Source organism: Stenella coeruleoalba (assembly GCF_951394435.1).
Source record: "Stenella coeruleoalba genome assembly, chromosome: 2".
Classification (NCBI taxonomy): Eukaryota; Metazoa; Chordata; class Mammalia; order Artiodactyla; family Delphinidae; genus Stenella; species Stenella coeruleoalba.
Genome location: NC_137147.1, coordinates 177,500,295 through 177,521,767, shown reverse-complemented (window position 1 = coordinate 177,521,767; position 21,473 = coordinate 177,500,295). Strand labels below are relative to the sequence as shown.

The 21,473-nt window shown below is 35.3% G+C and overlaps 1 protein-coding gene across 3 annotated transcripts in view; it reads left to right on the top strand.

Moving 5' to 3' along the window:
• TRDMT1 (tRNA aspartic acid methyltransferase 1) overlaps positions 1 to 21,473 on the top strand; it is a 77,541-nt gene that overhangs the window by 41,130 nt on the left and 14,938 nt on the right. Inside the window, exons 3-11 of one of the 3 annotated variants that reach the window (XR_013827129.1) lie at positions 1,440 to 1,516; positions 3,958 to 4,029; positions 4,623 to 4,688; positions 5,438 to 5,507; positions 5,991 to 6,074; positions 7,475 to 7,833; positions 10,440 to 10,497; positions 11,549 to 11,678; positions 20,046 to 20,182. Coding sequence is in view for 2 of the 3 variants with exons in the window: in XM_079913329.1 (XP_079769455.1) it covers positions 1,440 to 1,516; positions 3,958 to 4,029; positions 4,623 to 4,688; positions 5,438 to 5,507; positions 5,991 to 6,074; positions 7,475 to 7,833; positions 10,440 to 10,497; positions 11,549 to 11,678; positions 18,635 to 18,735 (1,017 nt within the window). In the remaining variant the exon portion in view is untranslated. Of the gene's footprint in view, positions 1 to 1,439; positions 1,517 to 3,957; positions 4,030 to 4,622; positions 4,689 to 5,437; positions 5,508 to 5,990; positions 6,075 to 7,474; positions 7,834 to 10,439; positions 10,498 to 11,548; positions 11,679 to 12,216; positions 19,025 to 20,045; positions 20,183 to 21,473 lie in introns of those variants that run through there. The other 2 variants (XM_079913329.1, XM_079913330.1) reach the window with 2 other exon arrangements.

The following is a 21,473-nucleotide window of genomic DNA, read 5'->3' as shown; positions in this document are numbered from 1 at the left end:
TAAAGACAGTTGTGAATGGTTTAATTGAGCGATTATGTTTGCATAACTGTTCTGTCATTTGGGTTGTACTGTAAAAAAAAAAAAAATCACTCTTTCCTAGAATCCTTTAAAATTGTAAATTTTTTTACGTCTAACAGTATTGGAGGCATTAACTCTGTTTACTTCCTTTAGATTCTAGACTTAAGGATTCTCCTTATGTAAAAGATTGTTGTTTGATTTTTATTTTCATTTTAGGAATTCAGCTTTAATCTGTTCACAATCAGTTGTGAGATAAATAAGTTGCTTCTCCTAATAGTCCTGTGCTGACCAGCTGTGTAACTTGAGTATGTGTGCTAATCTTACTGCCCTGCCCCAGGGTTCCTGACAGACTGTTGAGTGTATGATTTTCAGATTGTTTTCTTTAGAACTCTGGGATCCAGAGGTGCTTCAGGAACTTTTCAGTATTTAATTTTTATTTCTTTTTACATATATGTCTTAAACTACTTAAAAAACTGTGGTTTAAAAACGATAGACGTGTACATTCAAACTTATAATACAGTAGAGAAAACTGATGTGTTCCCCAGGTTAAGTCACTCTTTTCAGAACTCAGAATAAAGCTTTTCCTGCTTTATTCACGAACTCAAACTTCTTAGAAATGTGTTGTAATTAGGAACGTTGTGATTCTGGGCTTATGGCTTTAAATTCCTGGGTAAGAGTGTACACTAAAAGAGCTTAATGAGAATTGGCAAACCCATGACTTGTATTTTTCTACGTTTGTCTTCTGATAGTGTATATAAAATAGGAGCAAAACAGTACATTTTAAAACTATTTAGCCCAATAGGGATTATTTTGATTAATCTTATCTACAATCTTTTGAGGTCCTTTGACTACCCACAACTGTAAAACAGTATAGTAATTGTGGATATCTGAAAATGGGACCTTTTTCCATTTGGTGATATATTGACAGAGACATACATGAAAGGGATGGTGACTGGTCAATACATCACGTTTTCTAAATAAATAATATTAATAGAGAGGTATTAAAAAATTCCCTAGATCCTTTGCAAATCATTAGTTATAAAATAAAGTTTTCCATGTTTGATTCCAGAAATCACGGCAGTCTTGGACTTGAGGTGTCATAGAGGCACAAAATACTTAGCATCTAGGAAACTAGCTTTCCAGCTCTGCTTTGGCTGGCTCTCGAGTTTGGGGGAAGTCACTTAATTTTTCATAGCTTCAGCTTACTGCTCGACTTTCTTCACAAAATTGCTTTGGAAAATTAGTTTAACTAAAGTTTATTTAAAAAGTAGTAGGTGTTTTATAAACTTTTAAGTGTTATAAATGAAGTTAAGTGTCACAATTTCTGATGTATTTACTGGTAATTACTTAGCATTTTTCCTCTGCCCCCTTCTACGCATGTTTTTATATTTTTTCTTTCCCCCCACATGTTCGTTCCTTAGGGTATTACGCTAGAAGAGTTTGACAGATTATCTTTCAATATGATTTTAATGAGCCCTCCCTGTCAGCCATTCACAAGGTATGTATAATAAATATTTCTCTGTTAGGAAGAGTACTTTTGAAGGACTCGTTCAATCAAATCACACTGTAATTTCAAGCACAGACACTTTGAAGTCCATCAGCTGCATTTCCCTAGTCTTGAAACTTTTCATCAATAATTCCTTTTCTCTACACACGTTTATAATTCAGCATTAATCATAAAGAAAATAGCAATTACTGCCAGATGAACACAGTAATTTGGTCAATAGTAGGTATGCAGAGACTATATGGTACCTCCTTAATACCTACCAAAGAAACAGTATTTATTTCTGACCCAAATTACCTTTAATTATTTAAACTAATGAGCATTCAGGAATATCTTCCGAACACTAATTAATCAAAGTAAATCTCCATAGTTAATATTCAAATCCTAAATTACTTACCTGTAAAATTTTAAGGCTAGTCAAGAATGCATTTGTAAAAAATAAAAAAAAAAAGAATGCATTTGTGAATTTAAAATTTCTCGAATTGATAGGTACGTTTAATAATATATACAATTAATAAAATGACTTTTTAAAGCTGTGTTCCAAGACAGCTTTTTATTATATGGTGTTTATTTGGCTATGTATTTCAGGGAATTATATTTTAGAGAAAATCTTGACTAATCCCTCTTCATTTAGATACTCTAAATAATAATATTTCAATTATTTTAAGTAATAATGATAATAGTGGTAACCCTCTGAGTGTCTTACTGGAGTATGTCATTTAATATAACAAGCTTATGGGATGGGCATTAGTATCATCATCATTTTACAGGTGAGCAACTGAGGCATAGAAAGGTTAAGTAACTTTCCCAAGGCCATACCATTAGAAAATGTCAGAGCCAGGACTTTTTGATTATTTTATAGTCCTATTAATATATAGGACTATTAATATATAGTCCTATTTAAACGCATAATGTGATTTTAAATGGGATATAACATGTAGTAAAAATTCTAATTTAAATAAATATTCTCATGCTTAATTTCCATCCAAGTTTTGATTTATTTCAAGTTTTCTAGGAAATTAATTCCCCAGGGATTTATTGTGCACCTACACGTGAGGTATTGCTTTTGATGCTGTAGTTCCCATCCTTATAGAACTTATAGTCCATGGGGAATGACTGACAAATAATTATCTTATAATGTGATTTAAGGAATATAATAAATGAATGTTGAAACTGCCATGAGAGCATGGAGGAGAGAGGTGTTATGTTGCTGCATATACCAGGAGGGACGAATTCTTTTAGAGGTGATATCTGTATCGTGTCTGAAAGCAGGTTGGGAATTTATCAGTGAAGGAGGACGTTCCACGTAAAGATGGCTCCTAGCCTGTGCAAGTGTATTATGGCCTTTTTAACCACAGTAAGTGGGAGGTTCAGGACAGAATGCAGCCCCAGTGCTGTGATGCCTCAGATATCACTGCAGTGGGGCCCCTGTGTCTTCCCTACTGCTGCTCCCACTCTGTATTAGCCCAACTCCAGCTGCTGACGGCTGCAGTGTCTGATCCTGTAGTACGATCATCTTTGGAACTCTGAGAGGAAAGGGACAAAATGAGAGGAAACCAAGATTTCTGAGGAATCTATTCAAGTCCACTCTAATCTCCCATCTGAGCCTCAGATCCACTGATGATTTTGGTCCTGCTGTCAGGTGTGAGGAAACTGATAACTGATGTCAAGTAACTTATTTTAGACCACGAAGCTAGTAAGTAGCAAGGCCTTAAACCCTAGTCCTCTGTTGCTACGACTCATGCCCAATGTAAGTCTTTTCTGCTTGCTTCTTGATCATATCGAATGTTACTTGCAAGATTTAACTGCTAGTCCAAATTCTGCCTGTTCACGTGACCTGTTTTGACTTACTTAGTCTAGCCAAGTTGCAACTCCTTCGTGTAGGATCAAGCCTTCAGCTTCAGTCTCTCCTGTTTACATTGGACAAGATAGTTCTAGTTTTACCTGCTACCTTCATCTGCTTAGCTGGTGATTACTTACCAATGCCATCAACTCTACACTGCCACCCTGCCCAACCAGCTCATTCATCTGAACTTCTGTTGTCTCACCTGGGGCAGGGCAAAAGGTGTCATCAGCTAATTGTGTGTGTGTGTGTGTGTGTGTGTGTGTGTGTGTGTGTGTGTGTGTGTCTTTCCTGAACAAAGTGATTTTAAGAGGATAATTGATTTTATTCTTTGTGGACTTCTTGTTCTTCTTTGCCTCATGCAAGTCATCTGGACATATTATCTTGTATTGATAATAAGTGTATTTATTAGACAGGCAAGGCTTTTTTAAATTAAATGAAAAAATATATTTTTGTTCTCTATAGCAACAGAGATGATCAGATTTTTTGTGAGGACCAACTAATTTTAGTTCTCTGTTTTGACTTTTTAAAAGTGATTTGATACCTTTATGTAAGATTCTTGCTGAACTTATTTACTCTCCTTACCCTTTAGAATCGGCCTGCAAGGTGATGTGACTGATCCAAGGACAAATAGCTTCTTGTATATTCTAGACATTCTCCCAAGGTAAAACCTTAAATTCCGGTACAAGCTTACCTTAAATGTAAAACTTTACATCTGGAAGAACGTGATGTTTGTCATTTTATAGAGATTAGCATCTTATACAGGTTCTGTGCGAGTCATTTATCTTCTGTCGTGACTGATAGAGTAACTGCAAATGTTTGTCGGTTCCACAGTTGCCGCTAAAAGTGAGTGACAGGGCGTTACAGCCTAATAGCTGAATTCTGTTGCCTCTGCTCGGTATTTGTGCAAATGATGCTAATGTTAGTGAATGCTGTTGCCCATGGCCTGGAAACTTGTGCTGCCAACCCTAAAAGCCTCCATTCTATGGAAATGTCAGCCCTTTGAGCTGTGCAAACCCATGTTTTCATTAAACTTCAATGGAAATTAACATTTCAAATGTTAACTTTATCAGGTGTGCCTTGTTTATGGGGGAAAGGAATAAAGTATGAGTTGTCTCCATCCCTTATAAAATTCTTTCATAAAAAGAGTTTGGACAATTACTTACCTCATATTTCCCACAAGTAAGGATTTTCTTTACTTCTTACTTCTTAGTAATGAGATGTTTAGAATTCCATTTGTTTTTGTTTTTTTTTTAGGTTACAAAAATTACCAAAGTATATTCTTATAGAAAATGTTAAAGGTTTTGAAGTATCTTCTACAAGGTAAAAAAATGTATTTGTCCTGTGTTCATCTTAGACTTGGTATATTTTATAATAGGAGCTGTTATGAAATGAAGATCTTACAAATAAATGTGTATATTCCGACATTTTATATATGTTATGAAGTTTACTCGTTAATATTGATTTTGAATAGTTAGTAACGTGAAGTATCACAAAGTTAGGTTCAACTGATTCTTTCCCATTTTGATATGTTTGAATTTTTCCGGAATGATTTCTCAATTTTAGCTGCTTACATTGGTGCCTGTTTCTTTAGAAGTAGGAATGTTTTCGGTAAGAATTTGTCCTATTGACAGGCGTTTTCTGTCCTACAGTTGGGTTGAAGAAGCAAGCCCTGTGTCAGGCCCCTTTCAGACAGTAGCCCAGCTGGAGAGAATGCATCCAGGTCCTTGACTGACCTGCTGTCTATGACAGTGTTCCCCCGTCTGATTGGCTACAGATATAGTTCCATTCCTATAGTAAGCTTATCATGAGAGGATTGGCGATTCTAACTCACCAGTTTTATAAATTATCTGGTAGCTTTATTTATTTATAATAGGGATTATCTCTTTTTTGAGAAACGTAATTTTTCAAGTACTGGACTTAAAATAAGACCTAGGATTATCCTTTTTCTAAACAACTTAAGTGGAGGTACAGTTTTCATGTAAAATGAAGTTTTAGGTATAACATTTTATATAAGAACCCTATTTTGAACTGTAGAGTGAAAGCTTTTTTCTTTCCCTTTGCCTTTTCAGAGACCTGTTAATACAAACAATAGGAAATTGTGGCTTTCAGTACCAAGAATTTCTGTTGTCTCCAACCTCTGTAAGTACTGCAGTTGTAAATTCTTATACAAATTTTCCCAAAGGGAATTTGATTCAGTAAAAAGAATGGCTCCATTTTGGATAATATTATAGGTAAATCTTGCAGTTAGTTCTGACATGGTTATTACTTTCTCTATCTGAATTTTATAGCTATATGTGAATTTTATTTCTTTATGATTACTATACTATTCATAATGAATGTAAGAATGTCTATTTGACTTTTTACCTGGGAAATATAAAATGAAAGTGACTCATAGACATATGATTCATCTGATTCTATCTTTATTTCATTCAAATAAAGGTACAGAGTGACAGTTTAAAAGGTTTAAGAACTTGCTACAGAGAAGTCTTCCACAAATCGATAATAGAATTTTGTCTGGCAGAAACTAATGTATAACTGTATGAGTTTTTTTACTAGGTGCTAAAAGTTGACACAGATCTCTTTAATATCCTATAGCAGCTAACTGCCCTGTTTCACTTGCAGCTTGGCATTCCAAATTCAAGGCTACGGTATTTCCTTATTGCAAAGCTTCAGTCAGTGCCGTTCCCTTTTCAAGCCCCTGGTCAGGTATTATTATTATTATTGCTGTTATCATCATCATCATTATTTATCTGTTGTAAATATATCTCAGTCTGCTAATTTATTTTCAGGAACTACTTTGCAGAGGTTTTTTTTTTTTTTAACATCTTTATTGGAGTATGTTTACAGAGGTTTATGTGTGTCCTCTTGTGCCTGTAATTTAGACTATGCCTGAGGTCTGTCTTGTAGGCCTTTTCACCCTCCTGATGCCACTTTAATTGCTTGAAACAAAACCAGAAACTTTTCTTTCATCATTAGAAAAGAAAATAAGTTAAAAGTAAAAAAAATTACCATTAGTGTTGTTATCCTTCTTTTCCTCCTATAATTTCTCTTCTGACCATTGACTCTTTTGCATCTATTATTTTTCTCCCTCAGTAGAAGCCATTGACTACTTTTGATAAAATGTATACTATCTTAAAAATGGCTTGAGTATTTTCACACATCAGTTGCATTTTATTTGAAATCTATGCTATTTAGCCTTAATTGATTAAAAAATGGTAATGATTAGCACAAGCTAGAATAAAATGCTCAATTGCTATATATAGGATCTCTCATTATGCTAGCAATTTTATATGCTTCTGCTGAAAATTGGTGTGGATAACAGAGTTTCAGTGGTCCAGTGAAGCTCTCTATAACCCTCACAGGTAAGAACTCAAAAGTCATGTCCTACTAACAGGGCTTCAGTAGTATCATTTGAATCCCCCGTAATACAATATCAGTATTATACAATACTGTGTTATATAATAAAATAGCAATATATCTCCCTTTAATAGTGGGCAGTTCCAAAAACGGTATATAAAGTATGTGAACAAAGACGTCATCATTAAAAATTCCTGGAACTGTTTTTTCTTTCCCAAAATAGGACTTTATAAATGGTTACCTGTTTTGCAGGAACAAGTTTTTCCTGTGGGACTCAGGGATAGAAATAACCTTTCAGGGTGAAGAGTGCTTTTCATTTTTAATTACTAATTTTCCTTTAGATCATGGGTATGTCCTAGTTTTGTTTTTTTTTTTAATTGAAGGGGAATGGCAAACTTTGATCAAAAACACATTTTCTGGAAATGTTCCTGTTGCTTTTTCAACTTCTTTTCCAAATATAATGCTGTCTCTGTATTCAACATACTTCCTATTACTTTGTTGAATGGTTTGTTAATTCAGAAAGCAGTAATTTCATGAAATAAATCATCTATAGCCTGATGCCTAACACTATATGATGAAAAACTTGTAATAACTTGTATAAATACTAGTAAACCTCAATTTCTATCTTTTTAATGACAACTCAGTAAAAGTTAAAGAATTTTTTTACATAATGTTGAATGGATGTTATTAATATGTCTTTTATTTTTAAGAAAGCTTTTGAGAGTTTGTGTATTTTTACTTAATGCCAGGTACTGATGGAGTTCCCCCAAACTGAATCTGAACATCCACAAAAACATGCGATAGATGCAGAAAAGGAAACTGAAGAAAAGAAAATCGAAGAAAAGAAAATTGAGCCAAATATTTGCTTTGATAGCAGCACACAATGTTCTGGAAAAGAAGCCATTCTGTTTAAGCTTGAAACTGCAGGAGAAATTGACAGGAAACGTCAACAGGACAGTGATCTCTCTGTGCGAATGCTAAGAGATTTTCTTGAAGATGACGTTGACATAAATTCATACTTTTTACCGCCAAAGTCATTGCTGCGATACGCTCTTTTGTTAGACATTGTTCAGCCCACATCCAGAAGGTCCACATGCTTTACGAAAGGGTAGGTTTTAAAGGGTCTCTGTTCGTGGCATATCCAAAATAACCAGGTTTTCATAACTATTGTTTCTCTTAGTTCTTCTCAAAACAAGGAGCATTTTATAAAATGTTTCTGCTGGAATGATTTTTTTCACCCTTAATCGCCTGCTTCCGTGTTCCAGTAGAATGCACAAGTGAAAATTCCTTCTGGCGGAACATGATGTGCACAGCCCACAAAAGTGCTCATAGAAGACACTGCCATCGTTTGGTGACCTTCGTAGGAGCTTAGTTACCCACAGTGGAGACATGGTTTCTATAGATGGTGAATCGCTAATCGTTTAGCACCTTTCTTTTTATGGTACCTCAAAAATTTCTGTCCACTTTCATGATCAATGTACAAGAAGAAATTAAATTTTAATATGAAGAAATAACATTGAATGTCCTGGAGCACATTATAGCATATTTAACTTTTATTTAGTTTTTTGAATTAGTAGTATATTCTTATAGTTCAAAATTCAAAAGGAACTAAGATTGTAAGACTCCCTTCCAATTCTGCCTCTTGTTCATCCAGTTTCCCTCCCTATGTGCAACCAATGATTTCAGGTTACTCTCTAGTCTTCCAGAGGTATTGCATGTGAGGTGTGTTTAAATATACATTATATTTTTACCCCCTCCTTTAAGTAAATGGTAGCATACTATATTCATTATTATGTGCACTTTTTTTCATTGTGCAGTATAATTTGGATGTTATTACCTATGGGTGCTTAAAGAACTTTCATATGTTCATAGTATAGGTATATCATAATTTCTTTTACTGGTTACCTGTTGATGGACATTTAGGGGACATCCTTTGGATTATTTCTCAAGAAATAGTGTTTTTCAACTTTTTTTTTTTTTTTTTTTTTTTGCAGTACGTGGGCCTCTCACTGCTGTGGCCTCTCCCGTTGCGGAGCACAGGCTCCGGACGCGCAGGCTCAGCGGCCATGGCTCACGGGCCCAGCCGCTCCGCAGCATGTGGGATCTTCCCGGACCGGGGCACTTACCCGTGTCCCCTGCATCGGCAGGCGGACTCTCAACCACTGCGCCACCAGGGAAGCCCCTCAACTTTTTTTTTTAAACCTAGGAAGAAGGGGGGAAATTAGACCCTTCAAGAAAAATTTGTAAAAGGTCCATCCCTACCCCTGTTTGTTAATTTCACTGAAGCGCTTTTGATAGGTAGTTGTATGATTTAAAAATTCAAGCCTTCGGGCTTCCCTGGTGGCACAGTGGTTGAGAATCTGCCTGCTAATGCAGGGACACGGGTTCGAGCCCTGGTCTGGGAGGATCCCACATGCTGCGGAGTGACTAGGCCCGTGAGCCACAACTACTGAGCCTGTGTGTCTGGAGCTTGTGCTCCGCAGCAAGAGAGGTCGTGATAGTGAGCGGCCCGCGCACCGCGATGAAGAGTGGCCCCTGCTTGCCACAACTAGAGAAAGCCCTCGCACAGAAACAAAGACCCAACACAGCAAAAATAAATTAATGAATTAATAAACTCCTACCCACAACATCTTCTTTAAAAAAAAAAAAAAATTCAAGCCTTCTCTCTTTACCTACTAGCTAGTTGTCTTACACAAGACACTATGCCCCCGACGTAATCGTACCAGGCTCACCCTGACTTTATCATACCCTGCCCTTGTACTTTCAGGGGAATGGGTTTATTGCTTTCCATTACCTTAAAAGACTTCACTCAGCTGTTGTATATTTCCAAGTCTGCTAGGTTCTGTTTAGGACTCTCATAAAACAGGGGTTATCAATTTTGTAATAAAAAACAAATTTGAAATTCTTTTATAATTATAAAAATGGTATAAAAGAAGCCTTATTGTAGAAGTCTATTTTAGTGTAGATAATATAAGCACACACACACACACACGTGATATATAAGAAAACAGCTTTTCTTTGATGGTGACTTTCTCTAATTTCTATTTTAAATTCATCTATTAGGAAAAAATGTCAAACAGCCAGGTTGGCAGTGATCTTAGGGAAAGAAATATTACTAATACCTTGCATTTCTTTAGTGTTTGGTATTTTTAATATATTTTTAACAATAGTCTGATTGTTTTGTGATAAAGAGTAAAAACATGCAGTGTTACAGTAAGAGGCAGATGCACGTTTGGTGGGCCAGAGTTTGTCATGAGACTGGAGAGTACGGTTTTGGGTTCATGAGAAGAAATGATGGTTCAGGCATTATAAGAAAAGAGCAGCAATTTATTTTCACCTACATAACATTTGGTCTAATGTGGCAGGGATGTCAGTATTGAATAGCGTTTAGATATAAAGTCATAACAAATGCATACTTTCTGTGCATTTAAATGTGATGAACATTTAAAAAATGACAATAATGTATATGCAGACTAGTATTTATACAACAAAAACTATGCCAAGTTTAGTGTCTGAAAATTTTCAACGGACTGATCTTATGTCTTTCACCTGGTAAGTTTTTTAATTACAAAGCATATTTATGTGATATTATTTAGAATATTTCAGAAGGATGTATTAACAACTATGTAAGATTGATTCATTCAAGAAATATTTAAGAAATTTAGCATTAGCAAATATATTAGATGCTACAAAATATTTGTGTTAATTTTTTAGTTATGGACGCTACATAGAAGGGACAGGATCTGTGTTGCAGACTACAGAGGATGTGCAGGTACTATGCATGCTGCAGAACTAAAGTATTTGAAAATTATTTTAAATAAAATTATCTTTAATACTTAAAATTTGAGAATGTTAAAATAAGTTTACATGTTCAACTGGGATGAATATGTGTATATAATAATTATTTACTATAGAATAAATCTTCTTCTTGTTGCTAGATATGAGTATATGTACAAAAAGTGTTTTATGTTTTTACTTTCTTTTTTTCTTCTTACCTTTTGTTTTTCTTTCTATTCCATAAAGAGTAATTTGAAATGCAGAGTACAGTACTTAATGTTCTCTAAAATTATGCATAAATATCTTAGTATTGGAGCCTTCCTTTGGAGCACATACTATAAAAATGCCTGTTAGGGAAAAAATCTATATTTTTGGAAGGCTTTTTATTAATACTTCAATTGCTAATTCTTTACGGTATCATGGTTGAATACAAGCTTGATACATTGAAAGTTTTATATACTTCTGAATAATTTTGAAGTGAAATCACATTATCTTCTTTTATGCTGATTTAAACTCTTACTGTTAATAAAATTTACCCTTGCTAAAAACCCTATCAGAGACAAATGAATGTCTGGATTTGAGAAGTCATATTTATTAAATATATTTTATCATTTTAAGAAAATATCTTAATTTGATAAAATTGGTCATAAACAGTAAACATTTTAATGGCTGCTTATTTGCTTTGTAAAATCGACTTATTGGTTGACCAAGTTTCTTTTTTGTATCTTTCACTACATTTCTTTTATGTTATATTGTCATTTATTATTTCTATTCTTATGAGTTAATTTTTGAGGGACCAAAAATGACAGATACACTGAGAGTATCCTGATCTATTCAGCATTAAGGTTTTGTTTGTTTTCTGAGTTTACCTGGCCCTTGATGAGCCAGTTACACAGTTCATTGCACAGAGATGTTTTTACCCTGTGCTGCGATGTGTTACAGAAGACTATGTCCATCATTTTCAAGCTGTCTCACAATAGACGATATTATCTTAACGAGTCTAATTGCACTCTACTTTATTAGTTATTTTGGATGTTTTCCTACAGATTGAGAATATCTACAAATCCCTTACCAATTTGTCACAAGAAGAAAAGATAACAAGATTGTTAATGCTTCAACTTCGATTTTTCACTCCTAAAGAAATAGCAAATCTCCTTGGATTTCCTCCAGAGTTCGGTATGTGGGATACATGCAGACCCCAGCTTTCACTGATTAAAGGTCTCAAAATTCATTAGGGACTCGTGCACAGTTTATGAATAAACCCTTGCCCAGGCGGATGTGAGAGCGCTTCCTTTCCTGATGGTGCCATCTTTGACATCTTCCTTCCCTCCTGTGTCTGCTTTCTTCATAACCTGCCCCAGTCCATTCCCTTCAGACTCAGTTCCCCTTCTCCTTTCACTCCAGTAATGGTTCCAGGTGCTTTGCAGGAACAGAAGGGCCAAATCAGCAATTCCTCACTTCTCCCTACAGATGGTTGTTAATAGCATCTCTTTCTCGAGTTTATTTTTTTGCTTCTAGGAGTACTACTCGAATAACCTCACACTAGATCTTATGAAAGAATGCCTAGAATTGTCTTTGTTTTAATGAAGAAATTAACAGGCAATTGAGGAATTTATTTTTGTTTGGTGGGGAGGTATGTATTTGTACTTCTACTCCTCGGAGATAACACTCTTATCAATTATATAATTGATATAATTGATTCCTTCCCTACAAGGTTTCAGTGGAGAAAAGAAAAAGTGGAGAGGTGGTCTAGAAAGGAACTTTCCTAATGGAAAGTAAGGGTGACTCAGGAGCACAGATGCCAGAATTGACACGAAATTAGGGAATCTGAAGATGGACTCTCAAGAAGAAAAATGAAGATACCACTGCCAAGGGAGAAAGACAAGTAATGAGGAAAGCCAGGGATTGTTGCTATTAAGAGACTGGACACAGCGCTTTGCTTCTTAGAGCACCCCGCCCCTCCCTGGTCCCGCTTCCTTGGCGCTGCTGCTCTTGCTGTGTGGATGCCATCGGTTTCCTGGGCTGCGGTGGGTGTGTTCCTAGTACCTGGCTCATGGGAAGGGAGAGACACAGACCTCCCTCACATGCTTCCAGGGCTGCACAAGGAGGAAATGTGCTTTGGATAACTGATTGGGAGCTTGAATGCAGAAAAGCCAAACTTCACTAAACCTAATGTTGTTGTAATATTAATACAGTCCTAAAACATAGACCATGTTTTAAAATCTAAATAATGGATTTACAGTTGAGGTTTGGAAAGCATCTTTTTGTACACTGGGAACAAACTGCCAACAGAATTTGACTACCCTCTTGGTAATTGATTCTCCAAGCATAGTCACAGCAACCAGGTTTATTTTGTACTCTCTGCCTTTTTCTTGGTGATCTCTTTCAGTCTGAAACATCCCGGGGAGTGTGTTTTAAGAAAACATAGACTTTCCGTGTCTTAGTTTATGTCACAAAGTGAGTGAGAACATCAGTAAAACAAAGAACTCAGAATTGGACTCAGGAATTTAATTCCCAGTCTACTGTCGTGGTTACTTTTTTTTTTCTTTCATATTTTAGGATGAGCAATCAAAGGTATTTTCTGTACTACTACAGAGAGAAAAGAGATTTACTGTCGAACAGCAACTCATTTCTAAGTTTTATTTGAGTGCTTATTTTTTCAAGCAGTAGCAATCACTTTGGTAATAGTGAAATTTAGCACAGACCCCAGAGTCAGACTGACTGAGTGTGAATCTTAGCCCTACTGAAGCCACTCTCTGCCGTAGTTTATGCATCTGTAAAATGGGGATAATTATAGCACCGACTTCATAGAGCTGTTGTAACAGTTAAGTGAGTTAACGTATGTCACATGCTTACAACCTATCTGACACATAATATAAAATTCGTGCTTTTATATTTTAAATGGTAGATGTTATAGCCTTTACTTCATAAATATTTTTTCTCAGTATTTAAAAATATCTAAGGGGTAAAATAGGATTTTTCGAAATTCTCTGAAAATATATGTATAATACATGTGAGAAAGCCTTTTTCATTGCTTTACCGTATTTTATTTTATTTTATTTTTTTTTCGGTACGCCGGCCTCTCACCATTGTGGCCTCTCCCGTTGCGGAGCACAGGCTCCGGATGCGCAGGCTCACGGGCCCAGCCGCTCCACGGCATGTGGGATCTTCCCGAACCGGGGCACGAACCCGTGTCCCCTGCATGAGCAGGCGGACTCTCAACCACTGCACCACCAGGGAAGCCCTACCTTATTTTAATATGTGACATATGTGTATAGTCAGTGCCCTGCTGTCACCACTGAGCAGCCCTGTGACAGAACTGTCCTGCACGTGTGTCTCTGACGTCACGGACCCTGGGTCCAAAATGGGCGTTCTTTGAGTTGCTTGTCCACCGGCCATGACGGATTCGCATTGACTCTCCCACACATTTTGCCCTGGTTCTCTTTGTGGCCAGTGGCACGCATTCATGAGACAGCAGGCTTTGGAAGAGACAGACACTAACCGACACTTACTGAATAAAAGCTGCTCTCTTGACCTTGTTAATCCTAGGTTTCTTTGCTTTTGCGGATTATTATTTTTAATGTACCTAAGTTTTTAAAAAGTCACCTTTTAACTTTACAAAATTATGTAATTCTTTCCACAAGTGAGTTTAGATTTTAATATCTATGTATAAAATACACACATGCATATGTATATATGTGTGTATATGTATTTGTATATATATATAATTTTTACAAATCTGACTTGTTTGTTTTCAGACATCTCTTCCCCTCTGATATAATCTTGGTATCTCAAGGCATCATCCTAGGGGTAGTCTAAAAGTTTGTAGGTATTTCTGCCTCTGGCTACTTTGAAGTAAATAATTTGAGATGACTAATGTGCTTGCCTAAGACATATTATCTTTATAATAGCAATTTTATGATCATGCTCAATTGCAAATATCATTTTATTATGGTAATCACTGTTATTTTATTGCAGTAAGTATAATGTCTAGTGTTGATGAAGCAACTTTATCAGGTTTTGAAATTTTGCTATTTCTAATTCTCTTTAATTATTTCCTTTATTACCTGATTTGCTTTTCCTATATTTAATTGCTATGCCAAAGGATTCTGAATGTGAAATTCTGGAATTGTAACTAAGATTCTGGCATCCACTCTTACGCATGGACAGTCTTTTACGGTGGTATGTGCAAGATTTTATTCCAGCAAATATAGTATCTGTGGGCCCTTTTGTTTTGCAAAAGAATGTAGCAAATTGAACTTCAGTATGAGAATGTCAGTTTGTGGAAGCAGAATGTAAAAAAGCAACTCTGAGGGACTTGTATCCAGAATATATAAAGAACTCTTATGACTCAACAATAAAAAGAAAAATAATCCAGTTTAAAAGTGGGCAAAGGATTTTAATAGACATTTCTCCAAAGAAAATAGATAAATGACCAATAAGCACATGAAAAGATGTTAAACATTATTAGATATTAGGGAAAGGTAAATCAAAACCACAGTAAGATACCACTTCACAAAAAGACAGACAATAACAGTGTTAACAAATTGTGGAGAAATCAGGTCCCTTGTACACTGTTGGTGGGAAGATAAAATGGTGCAGCTGCCTTAGAAAGCATTCTGGCAGTTCCTCAAATGTTAGACACAGAGTTACTGTATGACCCCACAATTTCACCCCTAGGTGTATATCCAAGAGAACTGAAAAAAGCTTAACACATACATATATACGTACGTACATGTTCATAACATCAATGTTTATAATAATCAAGAAGTAGGGAAAAAGCCCAGATGTCCATTAATGAATGAATGAATAAATAAAATGTGGTATATCCATAAGATAGAATATTATTCAGACAGAGAGAGGAATGAACTATTGGTGCATGTTATGAGCCATTTTTTCCCTCGGATCAGATAATTTTTACTGATGTGCTTGATGTTTGAGTTACACTATATTTTATAGTCGTATTATACAACATACATAATATTGTTAATACATAATGTTATTATAAGGACTAAGATATTAAACATAGAATACTTTGCTTTTAAAAAACATTCCAGAATCAACACGCATGAACCTTGAAAGCACTACGCGAAAGCAGCCGGAGACAAAAGACAACATATTGTATGGTTCCATTTGTATGAAGTGTTCAGAATAGGCAATCTCTAGAACGGAAAGTAGATCAGTAGTTGAGGGGCAGGGAGGGGACATGGAGAGTGACTGCTAATGGGTGCCAGCATTCTTTTTTAAAAAAATTTGTATTGAAGTATATAATTAACATATAGCATTGTATTAGTTTCAGATGTACAACATTACAACATAATGATTCAACATTTGTATACATTGCAAAATGATCACCCACCATAATAAATCTAGTTAATATCCATTATCATACATCGTTACAAAATTCTTTTTTCTTGTGATGAGGACTGTTAAGACCTCTCCTAGCAATTTTCAGATATGCAACACAGTATTGCTAACTATAGTCACCATGCTCTACATTATATATCCCCAGGACTTATTTATTTTTATAACTGGTAGTTTGTACCCTTTGACCCATTTCACCCATTTTTCCCCCACCCGTGCAACCACCAATCTGTTTTCTGTATCTATGACCTTGGTTTTTTAAATTTGTTTGTTTGCTTGCTTTGGTTTTTAGATTCCACATATAAGTGAGATCATACAGTATTTGTCTCTCTGACTTCGCTTGGTATAATGCCCTCAAGGTCCTTTTCATTCTTTTTTATGGCTGGGTAGTATTCCATGGTGTGTGTATGTGTGTGTGCATTTTCTTTTTTCATTTACCCATCGATGGACACTTAGGTTGTTTCCATATCTTGTCTGTTGTAAATGATGCTGCTGTGAACATGGGGGTGCACATATCTTTTCTACTTAGTATTTTTGTTTTCATTGGATAAATACCCAGGGTGGAATTGGTGGATTATATGATTGTTCTATTTTTAATTTTTTGAGGAACCTCCATACTGTTTTCCATAATGGCTGCACCAATTTAAATTCTCACCATCAGTGCATAAGAGTTCCCTTTTCTCCATGTTCCTTCCAGCTCTTGTTATTTCTTGTCTTTTGGATAATAGCCATTATAACAGATGTGAAGTAATATCTCATTGTGGTTTTTATTTGCATTTCCCTGATGATTAGTGATGTTGAATATCTTTTCATGTGCCTATTGGCCCTCTGTATGTCTTCTTTGGAAAAATTTTTATTCAAGTACTCTGCCCATTTTTTAATCTGATTATTTATTGTTTTGCTGTTGAATTTTATGACTTCATTATATAATTTGGGTACTAAACCCTTATCAGATTTATGATTTGGAAATATTTTCTCCTGTTCAGTAGATTGCCATTTCATTTTGCTCATTATTTCATTTGCTGTACAGAAGTTTTTTAGTTTGATGTAGTCTAAGTTGTTTATTTTTGCTTTTGTTGCCTTTGCTTTTACAGTCAGATCCAAAAAACCATGGACAAGACTGATGTCAAGGAATTTACCACCTACGTTTTCTTCTAGGAGTTTTATGCTTTGAGGTCTTATGTTCAGGTGTTTAATTCATTTGGAGTTAATTTTTGTGTATGGTGTAAAATAGTGGTACAGTTTCATTCTTTTGCATGTATCTGTCCAATTTTCCCAACACCATTTATTTAAGAGACTTTCCTTTCCCCATTGTATATTCTCAGCTCCCTGTCATAAATTAATTAACCACATATGTGTGGGTTTATTTCTGGGCTGTCTATTCTGTTCCTTTGATTTCTGTGTCTTTTTATGCTAATGTCATACTGTTTTGATTACTTTAGCTTTGTAATGTAGTCTGAAGTCAGGGAGCATCGTGATGCCTCCAGCTTGGTTCTTCTCCCTCAAGGTTACTTTGGCTACTTGGGATCTTTTGTGATGCCATAGGAATTTTAGGATGTGGTTTCTATTTCTGTGAAAAATGCCATTGGAATTTTGATAGGGATTGCATTAAATCTGTAGGTTGCTTTGGATAATATAGACATTTTAACAATATTAATTCTTCTAGTTCATGAGCATGGAGTACCTTTATTTGTGTCTTCAATTTTTTCATCAATGGTTAAATTTATTCCTCAGTATTTTATTCTTTTTGATGCGACTGTAAATGGGATTGTTGTCTTATTTTCTCTTTCTGATAGTTTGTTGTTAATGTACAGAAATCAGCAGATTTCTATATATTTATTTTGTATGCTGCAACTTAATTCATTTATTCTAACCATGTTTTGATGAAGTCTTTAGAGTTTTCTATGTATAATATCATGTAATTTGCAGATGGTGATAGTTCTACTTCTTCCTTTCCAATTTAGATTCCTTTTATTTCTTTTTCTTGCCTAATTGTTCTGGCTAGGACTTCTATACCATGTTGAATAAAAGTGGCAAGAGTGGGTATCTTTGTCTCGTTCCTGATCTTAAGAGGAAAATTTTTAGCTTTCATTATTGAGTATGACGTTAACTGTGGGCCAGCTTTCTTTCTGAGGTGATGAAACTGTTCTGACATTAAATAGTAGGGATGTATGCAAAACTCTGCAACTATACTAAAAACCACTGAATTGTACCCTTTAAAAAGGTGCACTTTAGGGAATTCCCCAGTGGTCCAGCAGTTAGGACTCCTCGCTCTCACTGCCGAGGGCCCAGGTTCAATCCCTGGCTGGGGAACTAAGATCCCACAAGCCATGTGGCATAGTCATAAATGAATGAATGGATAAATAAATAAATAAATAAGTCTCCCTTTAAAAGAAAAACTGCATTTTATAGTATGTGAATTCTGTCTCCTGAAGGCTGTTATTAAATAACTGAAATAATGGTAGCCACTGCTTTTCCTAAAGTGTACTAGTGCTCAGATTTCTATTAGTTCTGTGGATGTTATGTGTGTACATGTGTGTACTGAGCAAATATGATACGTGATATGATAATATCACGTTGTGTAAGCAATGCAATGTTGTATAATATTTTTGGCTCCAAATTCTCATTTGTTACTTGAACTTCATGGATACCTTAGGGACTTATTTATGTAAATAACCACGCTGCTTTTACTAAAGAATACAGCCTTTTATCTCTGGAAGTTAATATTGCAAGTGATTGTATTATAAATTGTTACCTTTCTTTTCTAGGATTTCCTGAGAAGACAACAGTCAAACAGCGTTATCGTCTACTTGGAAATAGTCTCAATGTGCATGTAGTAGCTCAACTAATCAAAATCCTATGTGAATAATTTTTAAGTAACTCTGAAAGATGGTGGCAGTATTCCATTATATCCAGATAATAACTCTGAAATTCTTTTTTGAATTAATTTTGACAAAATTCAACTAAATTATCTTATTCTCTCGTTAATAAGAATTTGGATTTATCAGGAAAATGCCGTTTTGTTTCCTTAAGTTTATATTACTGTGTTTTGTAAGGTGAAAATTATTGTTATTCTTTAGGAGAATATCTTTTTATATGAAATTGTTAAATATATATGTAAAATATTCCCTTTATAATATTACGGTATAGACAAATTTGGGAACATTAGAATTTTAATGTCTACATGAATATTTTGTAAAGTGTCATAACAGGTGTACTATATGAACTTGAGAAACTGTATATTGTGTATGTTAATTAAAGAAGTTGCTTTATGAATCTATTACTTTTTTAAAATAATTCTTCTTGTTTCTAAAATGATGATTCTAATTCTGCCCTGTTTAAAATATTGAGTGTTTTACTTAATTTCAATTTTTTAAACATTCCTTTATTTTATCTAAACAAATGTGTATAATATTTTAGACCAAATTATCATCATTTACCTTATACAACAGTCTGAAGAAAATCTCAGAAATAGTAATGCTAATTCTTGATTACCTCTCCATCGGTATGCCATAGAAAGTGTAGGTGCACATTATTTAATTATCTTTAATTCTACTTCCTTCTGAAAGACAAAACTCACTGTCCCTTTTTCATTTATACGTACCTACCTGTAGTTTGCTATCTTCAGAGCTTGCTTTTGTCTTCCTTTTCAGCTTCTTGTTGTAAGTTGAATTTGCCATCATGATCTAAGGAATGTAGCACAGCATTAAGATTTTAGGGAGGGAACTCTGCCCTCTGACCCCATTCCACATACCTATTCTGTGAATTAACTTTTATAACTTTAACTTTCTCTGACTCTCCCTCTCCATAGACTTCTTGGAATTAGGACTCTAATCAGACTAAATCTTGCATCATAAATCCTGTGGTTTTGATTTTGGTGATAAGATCAAGTGACAAATAGAAGAGAAATGAAAAGAAATAAGATGAGAAATTTTGTCACAAATTTTAATTCATATTTTTATTCTTAAAAAACAATCATCCTGATATGGAAAAATTGGAACCCTATGCATTACTGATGGGAATGTAAAATAGTGCAGCCTCTATAGAAGATAGATGATAATCCCTTTAAAAAAATTAAACACAGAATTACCATATGATAAAGCAATTCCACTTCTAGGTATATACCCAAAAGAATTGAAAAGAGGGACTAAGATATTTGTATACCAATGTTCATTGCAGCGTTATTGACGATATTCAGCTGTAAAAAGGAAGGAAATTCTGACACGTTACAACATGGATGAACCTTGAAGACATTATATTCAGTGAAATAAACCAGACACAAAAGGACAAAGTCTGTATAATTCCATTTATATGAGGTATGTACAAGAGTCAAATTCATAGAGATAGAAAGTAGACTAGTGGTTACCAGGGCTCAGGAGACCAGGGAAATGGGCGTTCATGTTTAATGGGTGTAGAGTCTCTGGGGGAGGTGCAGAAGTTCTGGAGGTGATGGTTGCACAACAGTGTGAACGTACTTAATGGCACTGAATTGCATGCTTGAAAATTGTTTAAATGGCAAATTTTATGTTATGTGCATTTTATCACAATTAAAAAAAAAACATTCCCCACCACCATTTTTTCAGAAGAACTCATAGATAAATATGGGAGTAGGGAAGCTGTAGACCAATGCATATATGTATCAACTATCAGTGTCTACATTTTGTGTATGTGTTTAAAGGTAAACCTTAGTACAAGTCTCGTAAATGATAGTATACAGCTATCTGAAATCACTTTGGCACACTTTTCTCTGTTTTCCTCACTGATGAAAAGATTCTTCCCAATAAGAAGGTTCAGAGTTTTACTATGATTATGCTATAATTATAGTGTCCTGTGCCCCACTGCGCAATGATACAACAAAAAGTGTTGAGTTGCAGTGCACCAGGCAGAAACACATGAAGGCTCTGTGGCGACATGTGCGTACAAACTAGGAGATAAAATACAGCTTTGTGAAAAATTTTAAATTATTGAAGTACATCCATGGGCAGATCGTGATTCTTGCCCTTAATTAATTATGTATAATAGCAAGCACAAAATTCATACATTAATGAAGATATATTTACCGGAGTATCCCTTAATTAGCATATATACACATCTTGGAAATTCTGATATTTGGACTTACTGTAAGCTTATTCAACATTTTGGAAAATATAGGCTCTCCTTTTAAAAAAACAATAATTAAATCTTTGCCATTTCTAACAGGAAACTGATTTTTTGTTCTCCCCTTTGCGTCGCTTGTGCTCTTTTATTTCTTTTTTTAATTTTTAAAAAAAATTTATTTATTTATTTTGCGCATGGGCTTTGTCTAGTTGCATCGAGCAGGGGCTACTCTTCGTTGCGGTGCGTGGGCTTCTCACTGCCGTGGCTTCTCTTGTTGCGGAGCATGGGCTCTAGGCGCGTGGGCTTCAGTAGTTGTGGCACGTGGGCTCAGTAGTTGTGGCTCGCGGGCTCTAGAGCGCAGGCTCAGTAGTTGTGGCGCACAGGCTTGTTGCTCCACAGCATGTGGGATCCTCCCGGACCGGGGCTCGAACCCGTGCGCCCTGCATTGGCAGGCGGATTCTTAACCCCTGCGCCACCAGGGAAGCCGCCACTTGTGCTCTTCGAAATGGT